We start from the raw sequence: 15,585 nt of genomic DNA, 5'->3' as shown, positions 1-15,585 counted from the left end.
GCAGACTATATGGGACTTGGATCCTGCTCAGGAGCTTTGTTTACCCTCACACGCTCAGTACCTCGGGCAGTAGAAAGAGAGACTGTGTGGGATGAGATAATGGAAATTTATTTATTAGCACAGGAAAAGGTTAATGCAGCTGTCAAACTTTTCACAGCATTTGGTGCCTATGGAAGAGGCAGGGAAATGTTACCAACACTTTCTTTTCCTTACCCACCGATTTTAGTCCTAAGTCACTCCAATAAGCACATCTTCAGATGCAGTTGGTTCTGACTATGATACATGTTCCTCCGAATTCCTTATTCTTTACCACATGACATAAAGAGATTTTTCTACTGGTACCAAAGTATTAACTGATTAAAGATTAACCCACCCCCAGGAGACAGAATCTCATTTTAAAAAATTCCAATCATTGCAGTCACTGAGTCAGACCACAGCTCTGCAGCAGCCAATTCACCCACGCTTCTCTGCTGGCTCTCACCTGAGGGGCAGGCAGGTGCTGGGACAGGAGATCCAGCTACCTACCTGCTGGCTGCAGCTCTCGGAACGCAATAGCCACATCACACACCTCACAAACAACTGCAGCATATCGATGAGGGCTTTATTTTGAACATTAATAGATTACAAAGCAAACATAGCACTGTCTACAAAACAGCAGTCTCAAAGTGAAGAGCACACTTCTCCAGAGCACCCTGACCCTTCTGGGTCGCTCCCCACACACCCTGCTGTCTCAGGGCTGCACAAGTCCTGAACTCAGCTCAGCTCTCAGGGCTCTGGGGTCAGCAGCAGGAACACCCTGCATCAAACTGGTCGCTAAGCACCAACCTCAGTGATTTTAAACTCATCCATCTGCCTTTAAGAAGAAGAGCCAGACTTGTGATACTATTTGTCCAAAGCCATCCACTCAGATCCCACTGAGAGAGTCGGATAATTCAAGACACAACAGGACACAGCACGGAGTCCCGGGGGAAAGAAACCGAAGGCACACGCAGCCAGTTGTCAGCTGCAAAGCCCCGCCGTCCCCTCGCGACTCATCGGAACCGTTTTGCTCTCAAGTTACGAAAGACCCGCAGACGGCGCTCGGGGCTCTGTTCCCCCAGCTCTCGTCCCGCCGGGCTCCGAGAGCAGCGGCAGGGCCGGGCGTGCGGCTCCTCCCGGACACCACGCCGCACGGGGGGTGCTGCCGTTCCACGGCTCCTTCCCGCTACGCCGCGGCCTTCGGAGCTGTTCCTAGAAAGCGGCTCGGTCCGAAGCGTTTCTCGAGAGCCCGAGCCCTCCGCAGCGACGGCCCCGCTGCACGCTCGCCCCGGTGCGGGAGGCGGCATCTCACAACGCCCGCGGTGCTCGGGAGCGGCTACGCTCGCGACGCCGGGGCCGGTTCGGCGCGGCACCTGAGCGCCCCGAGGCGTCCCCGGGGCGGTTGCAGCACAGCCCGGCGGGGACAGGGGCGGTCCCAAGGACTCGGCTCCCCTTGTATGCGAGACCGCGAGCCGCCACCGCCCCCGCGCAGCCCCAGACGAGAACGCCACGCTGCCGCCCCGTCTCCCACCACCCCGGGACACTGACAAGAGGAGCGCTGGGAGAGGGGACCAGAAAGGCCGGGAGGGCCCGGACGCAGCCCCCTCTCTCCCCTCCGTCCCGGCCGGGGCCGCCGCCGCCCCGCGCCCCCCCGGGCACCGCCGGCGCCTCTCTCCGCCCTCACCTTGGAGCATGGCCTCCAGTTTCTTCCTGTCCACCCGGAATCGCTCCTCGCCCCACTCGGGGCTGTGCAGGGGCCGCGGCGGGCCGGCCGAGTCCTCCTCGGAGCCGGGCACGGGAGAGTCGGTGCTGCGCTCGCTGTTGGAGCCCGGGTCGGAGAGCGGCTGCTGCAGGTACCCGCTCAGCGGGTCGCACTGAGCCGCCATGGCGCTGCCGGGTGGCCCCCGCCGCCGCTCCGAGTCCCACTCGGCCGCTTCCCCGCGGGACGCTATCTGCCCCCACAGCCGCCCCCCCGCCTCATCCCAGCCGCCGCCTGCCAGAGTCCCGGCCCCGGCGCCGCCGCCCGCCTCTGCCTCCGGCTCCCCACCGAGTGCGCGCGGCCCCGGGCCGGCGTCCGCGGCTCGGCGGCGCCCCCAGCCCGCCCGCAGCCCGCACAGCATCTCCACCTCCATTGGGCCGCCGTCGGGCCGCCGGGGAGGGGCCGGGGATATCCCCGGCCGCGGCCCGGGAGGAGGGGGCGGCGGGAGGCGGGAGCGGAGGGGGAGGGGAGAGGCCGCCCCCAGCGGCCGCGGAGGCGGGCGGCTGTCAGGGCGGGGTACGGCCCCCACCCGCGGCCCCGGTCCCTGTCCGTGGGGCTACGGGAGCGCCGTCGCCGCCCCGCCCGCCTTCCCTCCCTCCCTCGAGGCCGCCCTCGGTGGGGCAGGGCTCGCTGGGGGACGAGCAGCCCCCGGTGTCCCCTCAGCCGCCCGCCGCCGCGCTCTGAGGGAGGTCCTGCGGCAGCCGCGCGGCCCCGGCTGAGATGCTGCTGTGCGATGGGCTGGTAGGAGTCTTGGTTCGGGGAAATAAGTGCAAAATAGCATCCCTCCCCCTCCAAAAAAAATAAAAATAATAATAATGATAATAGTTTAAAAAAAAAAAAAATCAATCTATGATTCCCCTCAACGTGGTCAAATGTGCGGCAAAAAGAAACAATTGCATTTTGTTTGAAACAATGTTTGTTTGTCAGCATGAGTTGGAGGCAGCGTCTGTCCTGCGCGGCTGACGGATCTCTACACCGCAGTAACTTCCACCCTTGTGGTTTTCTGGTACTGAGGCTTGGAAAGACAAAGTGCTTCGCATGAGGGTATGTTACAAAGCCCTGAGCTCAGAGGTATAACCACATTAATTTATGCAGGGTGGTCATGAGGTGGCCTACTAGCAGAATTCAGTCTGAGTTAAACACCGGGTTTTACCACAATGTAGTTTGTATCACTTTGCAATCGGTCTAGGCCCAAAACCACGCGCTGGTGTAACAGGAGTGTCATCAGACAGCATGGGGCCAGATAGGACCGAGTGATCTGGGAGTTCTTTTCCAACCTGAATGATTCTGTGATTCTACAGTACGGTTTCTGGTGGCCAAAGTGTGCTGCTGTTCACTGCCAAAAAGCAGTAGGACAGTGGCAGCTGACTCCAGCAGTGATTACCCAGCTCAGACCTAACTCCAGGTTGGTGGGCTGTGTTAGAAGTCATCAGGAGCTGTGCTGATGCTCAAGTAGATGCTCTATATTCACACAATGTGAATAAAGATCTTCAAAACAGTGTGATCTCCATTTGTCGCTTGTAGCATGACGGCTGGGCTGAGGGGAGGCTGAAAGCAGACTGCTGCTTTTCTTCCCGGTTCAGAAATTCAGTTATCAAAACCCTATTTTTGTTGCAGATGGAAAGTGAAGACAGTCCGCACCAAACCAACTGGGAGTCCAGAGATCGGCGCCAGCTGGACTTGTCTGTCTTCTGGGTGCCAGGACCTGTGAGTTACACAATCCAAATGTTCCCAAGTTATGAGTGTCGACAGGGCCAATTACAACCCACAGCTGCTACAGGTGCTTAGCACCTCTGAGCAGAACAATTACTTGGGTATTTTCCACTCATAAAGCAGTGAGATTTACAGTCAGGGATTCTCAGTGTGGGAGGTCCCTTTCTTTGCATTTTATCAGTTCCTGCAGCACGGCCACAGAATCGTTTCTCATAAATTAGCTATGGTCAGACTCAGCGGTATTTTTTCTGCAGCCATGTAAACAATACAGTAAATCAAAGATCTCTTTAAAAATAATGATGTACATGGTTTAGCTTTCATTAATTGGAAATAACCCTTCCATGGTGTGGTTTGAGACCAAAAATGAAAGGTAAACCTATCAAAATCTATATAAACAGTCAAAAAAGAACCAGTGTTAGAAGTTATTTATCTATAATATGTGTTTAGGAGAGTATCATTTGTGCTGCAGAAGCGGCATTTTATTTCTCCCGTATATTGCAGTGGAAGAATAAAATGTTACAGAAAAGCAGAAAACCACATTTTAATGACCAAATCAATATTAAATGTAGATAGAATTGGGGAAAACAGGAGGAAGTTGGCAAATAGAAGATCAAATGGCTAGAAGGAACATGAGCTGAAGTTGACTTTGGCATGTATAACTTGCGTTGGTCATTTTTCTGTGGCCAGTGGCTTGATCAAAGTAAAGAAGAAAAGGGCCTTCCTCATTTTGGCATAGCATGCATGTTTTGGTATGTTCTCTCCCAATTTTTTCACCCTCGTCGCTTTTCCTCACTTATATGAATTTAAAGGAGTTTTATGAATCAGGTTGAATTCTCTACTAAATGGCTTTGCTTTGGGACTGCCTAGAACCCCAAAATTTTGAGCTGTATATGCAAAGGAGGAGGAGTGGCAGTCACCAAGAAAAGTGTACCGGTCAAGGCTACAGGTCTGTCTTAGGGCTGCTGCCAAAGCATGAAGATGACAGCTGGGTATCTCTGTCCTTCACAAACCTGCGATGCAGAGGTTATCTATGAATGGAGGGGGGACACAGTGTAACCTATCAGTACAGCGCAGTGTTCCAGACTTTGCAATCTTTAATTTATTTAATGTTTTAATTTATTTATTCATAGCAAAGTGCCATTATCTGTATTTTTCCCAGCTGGAAGCCACGTTCAAAAAGAAAAAAAAAGAAAATAATAACAATAATAATGAAAAATATCTCACGAAGCTGTGAACTGAGAGTGAAAAAAGAGAAGATGTACAGAATCTTTCTAATTGATCTGTGGTTTCTAGAAATACTTCTCTAGAGAGAATGCTAACTTTGCTTTCAGTTATTTAGAAGAAGTTTATTACTGATGGGAATGAACGTTAGTGGCATTTTAAAATGCTTTATTTATGGTAATTATCTCCTCTGCTGAAGTAACAGCCTGTAAGATTTTGGCTTTCATTATGTTGTACTATATTACCCAAGCAGGCCCCATAAACATTAATTTCTCAGAATAATACTATGTTGCCTACTCTGTTGTGTACATATTGTGTACTTAAGGCACACCAGTAAATAAGGAAGAGGTCCTCCACAGCTATTATAAAAACTTTTCCACCCATAGAAATTCCCAAGATACATTATTTTTCTAACCGTAAAAGCAGAGAGGTTCTGAAACATCTTCATAATTGCATTTAATCATGGAACTATTAAAAGGAAATTGAAAGAGATGTCAAAAAGGTTATCTAGTCTATCTCCTAACTGTGCTGAGTCCATTTCTGAAAATAGATTTGTTTATCTTCTCCTTAACCATTTCTAATGATGAGGTCTCTGTGACCTCTCTAGGAGATTCCTGTGCTTCGCTTACCATCAGGAAGTACTTTTTCTCCACAATAAGTGACCTGAATACCACTTGTTGCAATTTAAAGGAGTAAGTTCTCATCCTGTCTATCATGGATACGGTGAATGGATTATTTATTATTTCTATCAGTCTATGATCCTTTGGAGACTTTTATCAAGCATCGATCACACCTTCTGTCCTCTTTTATTTTAGATAATTAATCCTATGTCTTTCAGCCTGCTCTCATAGGTATTATTTGTTGTTGCTCTCTGACAAACTCTTTCCACAATAGCCTACAGCCTTCTTGACATGCAAAGCACAAAACTAGAGAGAGAATACCAGCTGAAGCATTACCAGAGGTGAACGTAACCATACATCTCATACCTGCTTATTCATCTCTGCATCATGTTTGTTCTGTCTCTTCAGTGTGACGTTATTGGTTTGTGCTGCTCCACTAGACTCCCCAGGTCTTGTTCTGAAAATCTACTGTCTAGCTTGCTGTTGCTCACTGTGGATTTGTGCTGCTGTTTACTCTTCATCAGTCTGATCTCCTGGGCTTGTTTTTTTTATGACAGTTTTCCCTTTGGTTTTTATTAACATCTGTTTGTGCTAGTGTCATACTTCCGCATTTTATTTCCTTATGCCTCTAAGAAGCATACTCTAGTTTCTTCAACAATGCCGTCCCCGGAACACTGAACAGACACAGATGCAGAACAACAGATTACCACAGTCCTATCTTGTACACTGTGTCATTTTCAACCTGAAACAAGGATAACAATCCTGAATGGTGAGGTTTATTCACCTGTTTGTATGCCTTTTTTTTTGGGGGGGATCAGTTTTAGCTATATTGTATTGGAATGTTACAGGAAGGAGGTACAAACCCTGAGGTATGGCCTCTGCTGTTACCCTCCATTCTGCAGACTTTCCTTCTCCATCACAGTAACACAGCAGTCTATCTATGGTGACTACTGTGACAATTCAAATTCAGCCAATGTGTCTGTTTTCCTCATAATATCTATAGAAAATCATCACCTGATCATGAAGATATACTTACATCTGGTAGTGACTGTTTATGATATTTATTGTTAGGAATAGTAATGAAAAAATTTGCCTCTCTGAATTTTTCAAGGTTTCATTTTCTCTGAAATGGACAAATACCTATTTTTATCACACAGTTCTTTTCTTCCTTGTTCGAAAAAGTATTAGAGCAAAAGCAAAGGTACTTTATTAAAGTGGGAAGATTTAAGACATGTATGACAGGGTGTATGGGAAACTGGTAATCACAGCCTGAACCTCTGATTAATCAGCTGAGGCAAGTGCCTGGTCAGCTATGGGAGCACAGGTGAGAGTAATTTAGACATGCTCCTGGAAGGGGTGGAGCTTGACTCCATCTCTCCTAGACTTCATTTAAGGGCTGACCACCACTAAGGCAGCATCTCTATTGAGATAGCTCCTTTGTGGTGATAGGGTAACTAGCCTCAGCATTTTCCAGCTAGACTGATGGCATCTGTGTTGGTGAGTTTTTCCTATAGATAATCTTCTGGTTATCTATTACTATCACTCTTGTATTATTACCACTATTCTTATATTATTTCTATGTTATAGGGGGTGACTCTGGAGATGATATCTAAAATCTTTTTTGCTTTGTAAAAGAGGGAAGGTTTAGGTTGGATGTTAAAGGGAAGCTCTTTACTGGGGGAAGGGGCTGGCACAGGCATATCCACAGAGAGGTTGTAGATGCTTTCTTCATCCCTGGAGGTGTTTAAGACCAAGTTGGATGGAGCCCTGGGCAGCCTGGTCTGGTGTTAAGTGTGAAGGTTAGTGGTCCTGCCTGTGGTGAGTGGGTTGGAAATTCAAGATCCTTCCAACTCAAGCCATTCTGTGATTTTTATTTATTTATTTATTTTGTGATCACTTTGCCACTGAGGAGTGTTTATCTTCACTTGCTGTCAATCATTTACTTAAACATTTTTCCTGAACATTCCTATATCAGTTGAAATAACGTTACAGTGGTTTCTGGAGTTAGGCTCCAAATGATTCAACCTTCTTTATTTATATTATTCTAGTCATTTTTATTTTCACTGAAGTCTGTACATATAGTTTATACTTCTGTCATTCCATATAGCTAAAATGCTGCAGTTACTAATGGCGCATTGACAACATCTATTTTTCCCTTTATATCAGCATATGCAATTTACTACATTCTTACAATGATCTATCAACTAAGAGAGGGCCTCCTTTATGTTAACAGGCACTCCTAAGCATTCAAGGCTTTCATGTTATGTAAAATGGCTGCAGTAATTCCTATATTTCTATCAGTAGTAAAGGTAAATAGCTGCTGAAATTAACCTTTCATTATCTACCAGAAATCAAACAGAAAAATGAGATCTGATGGTTTTTTTGTTTGCTTTCTTAGAGGTTTAATACTGTCATGGTGTGACCTGGTTTGCTAGCACTTTGTGAGCGACCATTTAAAAGATCTAGAAGGAATGCTTGAAACAGGCTTTCTGTTATTCCACACAGCTGTTCATCTCTCAGGATGTGATAGTTGTGCTCTGACATATTCTGTCAGAACAGACTGTTAGTGCACTTGAGTGCACTGATATGCTCCAGGTGCCTCAATCTGCTTTACCTGGGGCCCCACCTACACTCTCTGCCCATGGGTTCAAGAGCTCTTAAATAGAGCTGAACCCCAAGCCTTATTTTGTGTTTTGGAGTGTTTCAGAGCAAAGTCTTTTTTCTTGCTTTTTTTGGTTCTTGGCTAGATTTTGGTTTGTGTTGTAGGTATATGGGTTGTACCTTCTCTTTTTTGCTGTTGCTTCTGTGATTCTGTGGATGTCTTTTAGTGATTGATCACTGACCCATATCTGATCCTAATGATAGGACCTTGCTTTTCCTGTTTGACTTAAGTAATGTGAAATTGCGCTTGAGTTAGTACAGGTTTGTTGACCAATGTTCCGGTCTTGTCCTGCTTTATGGAGTAGACCTGCTCTTCTGGCAGTTGAATAACAACTGTATATTTTAAAATACATGTTATCAGATGACTCTCCTTTCATTTTTGAAGATGAGACTTCCTCACAAGTGTTTATGTATATAAAATAACTTAATTATGACTGAAATGTTAGAAATGGAGTGTTATTAAGCTTTAGAGTGGACTTTATCCTGTTGTAGTGTAACGCAGGCAAGGTACCCTAGTTATTAGATTAAGACAACAGGCCAATGTCATTAGCTTCTATAGTGGAAATGCAAGTTGTGGTCTGAACCAGTGATGGAGCACCTGGTGGGAAGGCAGGACCAACCCAAAGGAGCTCAGGTGCATGCGGTGCACCTGAGTGACTGGATACAGTGGAACCAGAATCTACCCTCTCCCAGACTGAATTTAAGGGTTAGCAGGGGGAAGTGAGTCTCTTGCTGGAGATCCCTGCCTGCTGGAGGCCTTCTGAAGGTAAGTGGTTTTTCTTCCTTTGTTTCAGTGTTGGTGGATTCTACATTTGTGCTTATTCTCATTTTTCTGCAGCCTGGGACTGTGCCACTTTGCTATTATTGTGTTGGATTCCATCACATTATAGCATTATGGTTTCATTTTCGAGTTCTGGCATCTGTTTCTCCATTCTCCTTAACTCTAGATGTTCATTTATTTCCACAGTGTGAAATGCTACTATTTGAGTTGCCAGCATTTCATTGTCAAAGTAATGCTTATGTCTGTTTTATAAGTGTTTGTAACTGAATAAATCAAAGGGGATGAATACTTTTATCACAATAAAAATGTGAGTTCTTACTACCTTTTCCCTTTAAATATTGAAGAATTTCTTTGTCTTATCTGAAGTAATATTCTGATTTAGGCATATCTGTTATACTATTGGGTGATTGAACTGCTAGTGAAAAGCCAGGCTTGAACAAACCTTCTAGACTTGCTTCAATTCTGTCACCTTTCTAGCACTGATAGTTGTTTCATCTTTAGTTTTTGATGACAGGAATCCTGGAGATCTTAATGTCATCTTTGTGTAAATACAAAGTAAACATGCGGTCTCTGGTAAAGAAAGTGTAATGAGAGATCCTTGAGTTTCAGCAACTGGCTGTGAGCAAAAAAGAAAAACCTTGTTCTGATGAGAAGACATGCAAGTACTCAGAGGCAGAGAGACTGTCTCATAATGTGTGTTGAAGGGCTGGTTGTTTAAGTCCTGATCTTGCAAGTTATCATCTTTATGCAATTTACTGTTATACTCATTCATAGCAGGCAAGGATTTTAGAAGATAATATTTTACATTGCTTTATATTTCCCACCTGCAAGTCTAGTACTGTAAATTCAACATAATTATGCATGCTGTATTTATCTTTGTGGAAAGCAGTGTCTAAGCTGCATGTATTGTTGTGTAAGTTTCTGTAAGTATCTAGTAACTTGATTATTATTTACTACAAAAGTAGGAGAGGGGATTATTTTTCCCCATTTGGGTGTTTACCTACCGGAGGCAAGGAGAACTTTGTGAATAAATTTTTGGAAAAGCTGGCCTGACTGATGTTTTAAGCATGGGCTGTGGCTGGGAAGTGGCCGGTGTAAGCTTCTCTGTGCACTTGTCTGAAACAAACAGGCCTGATTTATATGGGTTGGTGTGTTGGGCCACAAAGAGGGGAGTTTGGGTTTGCAAGTGGTTGCTGTGGTGTTTAAAATGTGCACTTTTCCTGTTGGTGCTGGTGGCAAGATGGCGAGAAGTAGAGTGCCCTACTGGTCACTATATTGGCTTTATACAGGGTTATATTCTTTATTCAGCAGTGGCCTTTTTTCTTTCCCTTGTCTGTGTAATGCATTGAAGGTGGTACTTAATGTGTAAGGCCTTATCCAGGTACCTGTGGTACCTTACACTCTTCCACAGTGTTTTCAAGTCCAGCGCCCAGCTGCTTTGAACAAGACTGAAACCAACTTAGCTTGATTTTGATCTCTGCTTGATCTGTTGTCTTGAGCAGTATCTTTCAGGAGGGCTGTGTTCTATACATGAACTTATTTATTAACAGTTTCTGTGGGATCTAGTCAGGAAAGAAATAAAGAACTTATATCCAGAAGCTGACAACTACTTTCAGACTTTCTTTTTCTTTTGGTCTTGATTCCTTTGTCAAGCTTTGGAAGCATGTAGGGGAACTGACATAGCTGTGAAGAGTTTCTTTCCACTTATTCTCCTAGCTCAGTAGTACAGGCATGTCTTCAGGCATGGGAAACAGCTAGTCATCTGCAGGGCCTTTATCAGAATTGATAATAGAACATAAGGCTCAGACTCTGTGAGTGTAAACTTCTTTGGCTTCAAAGAAGCTGTACTGACAGCTGTGTTTGGACGACTGTAGCACTAGGTCAAATTGTAGTTATTTCAACAAAAAAATACCTTAGATTAAACCTGTGGAAACAGGACTAGTTCTAGCACAGAGTGGAATTAAAACCAAAACTGGAAGAGGAGCATTGGCAGTTCCTAGTGTCCTAAAGACAGCAGCCAAACCAGCAAAGGTTTAAGGAAATGACTCATAGTACTCAGAAGAAAGAAAAACATCATAGTAATGGCAAGAAAAGCTAGGTTAATGTAACCATACTGTTGAAGTTGAGTTTACTAGCCCACAGAGGCAGAGACAGGAAACAGTGAAATGACTGAATTACATTCCTAAAAGAAGTCTGTAATAGTGTTTTGTCAGGTTAGTGACTGTAAATGGCCAAGAACTTCAGTAGATGTGGAGGAGTGTATTTTACAAGTGGATGTTTTCATGTGGACATGCTGAAGTAGATGAATTTGCACATGCAGGGTATGAAGATTTGATCCAGACATATCAGCATATCAAATACCTTTTGGTAATATCAGAAAGTGTGAGTTTTTAAATGTTGCTTAATAAATACCTGACTCTCAATCCTCATATGTTTTAGATGCTACTCTCAAAAGTAAGTTTTGATGCTTTCTAGGTTAATATTTATATTACACTACTTTTAGAAGGGGGGGAGCCTCAAAGCAAAAGTTAGTGTGACAGTAATAGTGTAGAAATGCTTTCTATTTTGCTGCATGAGCTATGAGAATTGAAACCTGGGCTTATATTGTGATTACAAGGGTCACACATTGACAGCGTTTGTCTTAATTACAGCTCAAGTGATACTGTTAGCTTTCTTTTCTGTGTAATTCCTTGTGTTTTTTTCTGTGAACAACTGGTGTTGCCCTTAGATCATTCTGCAAATGTACCGTGGCTGCAGATATTAGGGTTGTCTGACTGAAAACCATTCTTTTAAAGGAACACTCAAATGATGAGCAGACAGGAGGTTGTGGACACAGACTGGTGCTTGGAGTCAGGAACAGAACTGACTCAGGACATGACCATGAGCAGCCCAATGTTAGTGGCCCTGTTCTGACCATGGGAATGAACTTGGCATTTTGAAGTCTCTTCTTAATTCAGTCAGATTGTTTACATCTTCATGCATGAATTATGTACACTTTTATCTGACGTTGCTTTTCAAACTGTTACATGATCTTATTCCAAATGCTTGTTCTATGTGTAGTTGTCTAGCTTGGTTACAAGAATGTTATATGGAACTTTGCTACAGGTTTATCTTATTACCCCAAGGTAAATAACATCTGTTAGTTCCCCTTATGGGGAGCTGTGACACGTTCTTTACAAATCCAGCTATTGTTTAAGCCATACAGATTCAAAAGTCACTTATTGATTTGTTCCAGAATCGTGTTTGATTCTTTCTAATATCACTTTCTGATGCTGAGTTTGGTGCTATGCTCTTTTTATCTTTACTTTTCTATTAATATTGTTTCATGTATTTCTGTGGGGTTCCTCCTCTTTCCTCCCCGTATTGTTTTTGGAATTGGACACCTGCATGGAGTAATCAGAGTCTTTAGGAAATACAGCACCTCTGCTGTGTAAACTACAGCTGCTCCTTTTCTCTTGTTTTGTGTAATGCTCTCACAGTTCCTACTGGTGAGGACATGGGGGTGGTTAGGCTTGTCATAGAAGCCCTGTTTGCTAACAGAGGCAGCAACTAGTGTCTCTCCCCTAAAGCTACGTATTCAAATCATCAAGTGAGTAGTCATCATTTGTAAGGCTGACCGCACTAAGGTGATGTTTTTCTGCTGACTGTTTTTCTGGCAGCAGAAGGGACAGATGTACTTCCCATAGGGCTAAACTGCGGCATGCTGGATTTGCCTCTCTGAATTCAGCCTATGTAGGGGATTATACTTAAATGTGTTGATAATGAAAAAGATGGAAGTAGATGTTCAGTTTCTATTCACAAAAAAAAATCCACCTAGTTTCTTCTAGTGGCAATGGTTTTTGCACACCTTGTCTTCTATGGTTTAGTCTATGTGTGAACATCAGGGTTAAAAGGAATTTGCTTTTCAAGTGTTTCTTGGAGCAGTGGCTGGCTAGGGCTGTTAATCAGTTTTCTATAGTAGAGACACAGTGTCCAAGGGACTTCACAAATGTATGCATGTGTGTACCAGTCTGCCTGCCTTCTGAGTGGTATAGTGTTTGAAGAACTGTTGCGGTCACAGAGATGGCTTAAAACCATCCAAGCTTTTCAGTTTTTCAGTGAAACTTATAGATCTAGGAGACATACCTGTATATCAAACTGCGTGGCTTGCTATACACTGTTATAACTATCAGAGTGTTCAGCAGTGTTTTACTTCTGTATGCAGCTATAGTAAAGGGTGATGCATGGGTGAGATACGAGCTAATTAATCTTCCCTTTTTTTTTTTTACCTTCATATGTGTGCTTTTCAATGAGTTGAATTACTAACTTGACTTGGTTAACCCTAGGGGAAGGCCTTTTAATAATTAACTTAGATAGTTGTGGGAGTCTTGTACGTTTTGCTCCAAGAATGTTGTGCATTCTTTAGTAAGCGTGTCTTATCTGATTCCTTCTGGTTATTTAAAATAAACAGATATTAAAATATCCAATGCAAACCACTGCTGACACCACTGAACTAAGTTACATTTAAGAGGTGTGGCAGCGATTCCAACTAACAAAGAGCAGTATCCTTCGGTAGCCGTCCTGCAAGGGATAGAGACTATTAGAGACAGTGGAGTTGGAGAGCAGCATGATTTCAGAGAGTGTTGTAAGAAAACACTGAGTTGGGGGCCGTTATTTACAGGACATGGTAACAGTGCAATACAGGAGCTTGTATGCAGATACTGCATGCAAATTTATGCTTGCTTAAATAATCTGTACCCAACCTGGTTTCATTTTGTGTAACATACTGTGAATAGAGCTGAAATGGGCAAAGGTGTGATGTGTGTTCTGGGGAGAGAGCAGGTGACATGTGTGATTGTTATACATGGGAGTAGTCTAACAGGTAATTTATCTACTGGTGAGTAGTAGGTTACTGGAATGACTCTATATAGGTGTAGAGGAACAGCTTGCTGGAATCCCTTGTGAGATGTAATAATCAGTTGTGGGTTCAGCTGTAACATCTTCTCTCAAGAGGGAGGTAGAACAGGATTCAGATCCTCAAGTGGGAACTCTGTAGTACATTAATACACGTTTTGTTGATACTGTGAAAATTCTGGACACAATTGCTCTGAAACTGCTAATGCTCATTGCTGATATGTATTTATTGATATTAAGATGCCTAGAAGATAAAGTACAGAAGTGTTTTAAAAAAAAAAGCCATAATTCATGACAGGTCTTCAGCTTGGCTTTAAGGATACAGATGTGTTAACCAGTATAAACAGGCTCAGTAACATCACTTGTGTTTATTTAAGTGTACTGTTGGAGCAGTCGTGCTACAAACTGCAGCATGTGAAACAATGTGTTTCAGGAAGAAACCACAGCAAGAGCTGGAAGAGTATTTTACTAGGCTTTTACTAGGTGCAGGTCTGAGAGCCCAAGGTTGATAACTGGGACTAGTTTTCTAGCAAGTAGATTACTGCTGACTTACAAGGAGGTATTTTGACTCATGACAGTCTTCTGAATACTTGTTCCAAGTTTTAATAGGAGAAATTGAAGTAAGGATGCTTTGGAAAACCTGTTGACTACTGGGTATTCTGGTGGTAAGGAAGCATTGCTAATTTGCTACTGCTAACATTTCTATGAAGATTTCTTGTTACAGAGTTGATAAAAACAATGGCTAATCATTAAATCTCCATGCGCTCATACCAGATTGAGTTTCAAAAGCAACATTCCTGTGTCTTACAAATGAGCTACCATGGCACTGATTCCTGAGCTATGAGAAAATGTTTTCCTTGGTTTACAGGTGGGTTAATATTGGAAATTCTTATGAACAGTGCCAGATATTATTTGCTCTGATAAAGAACAACAAATTAGTTTTTATCGTGTTTGGAAAAACACATCCTTCATCTAGATTCAGATAGTGTGTAGATAGCAAAGGTCAGAACAGTCTTTACTATTTGAATCTTCCTACTGTAGTTAAAGATAACATGAAGTTACAACATATGTTTACCTTCTATCATTATGCATTAGATCAGAGAGTTGTTTAAAAAGTTGGCTTTTCATTAGTAGCTCAGGTGCTACTCTTGAAATGTGATACATGATGAAGGATTATTAAAGTGAATGGTTTTCAGTGTCATGAAAGCAGATGCTGAGCCATCAGGAAAAGATTGTGTTTTTTGACTCTTAAACATCTTTTGTGGGTGATTATTTTCATATTCAGTTGGTACCAAGGGCTTTGGGATTATTTTCTTGAGCTTTCTGTTTCATTTGGTTGAAATGAATCTGTCTCCATCATGATTATCTTGACTAGTTGGAAGTCTTAAAAGTTCCTTGAGCTTTTGGAGGGTTTTCCTCTTCCCCAGAAGCAGGACTTGTTTTTCTAGCTTTTACCTCAGCTGGTGGACCTGTAGGGATGCTCCTGTAGTCTTTAGTCAGGTCATACTCCTAGTGAAGCAGAGGTATGCAGTGCAGAGAGTAAATTCTCCTCTGGTAGGGATTGGGTGATTAGTCTCTAGGGGAGCTGCATATGAAGTGACTGTGAGGCTATGACTAACAGAAGGGCAAGCATCTCAGGTAACTAACTGGCTTGCCTATAGGTAATTATTTAATATGTTTAAGACAAGGGTGGTAGCAGAACATGAGAGTTGTTGCAGTAGTTGGAAGGTAAATGTAGTTTCATCAGTCTTTGAAAAGTCTGAATTGAGATATAATTGTAATATGAATGTAGACATCTATCTTAACTGCAAGAAGAGTATGTAATTAAAAAACCTAACCTGGGGAAAAACATCTTTAAGAATATAGTGATTGATATAGCGGAGTGGTGGTAATCCTCAGAAGTGTTTGTGGCTTTCAAC

General features: G+C 43.4%; 1 protein-coding gene across 3 annotated transcripts in view; it reads right to left on the bottom strand.

Moving 5' to 3' along the window:
• Positions 1-2,288, bottom strand: part of BICC1 (BicC family RNA binding protein 1) — a 96,338-nt gene extending 94,050 nt beyond the window's left edge. Inside the window, exon 1 of one of the 3 annotated variants that reach the window (XM_072340830.1) lies at positions 1,703-2,288. In XM_072340830.1, coding sequence (XP_072196931.1) covers positions 1,703-2,150 — 448 coding nt within the window. In that variant the 5' untranslated portion in view covers positions 2,151-2,288. The remainder of the gene's footprint in view (positions 1-1,702) is intronic. The other 2 variants (XM_072340831.1, XM_072340832.1) reach the window with 2 other exon arrangements.
• Between the last annotated feature and the right edge of the window lie 13,297 nt (positions 2,289-15,585).

This window comes from Excalfactoria chinensis, chromosome 6 (assembly GCF_039878825.1).
Source record: "Excalfactoria chinensis isolate bCotChi1 chromosome 6, bCotChi1.hap2, whole genome shotgun sequence".
NCBI classification, from domain to species: domain Eukaryota; kingdom Metazoa; phylum Chordata; class Aves; order Galliformes; family Phasianidae; genus Excalfactoria; species Excalfactoria chinensis.
Note: the sequence above shows the minus strand (reverse complement) of the source record. Positions and strands in the feature narration are given on the sequence as shown.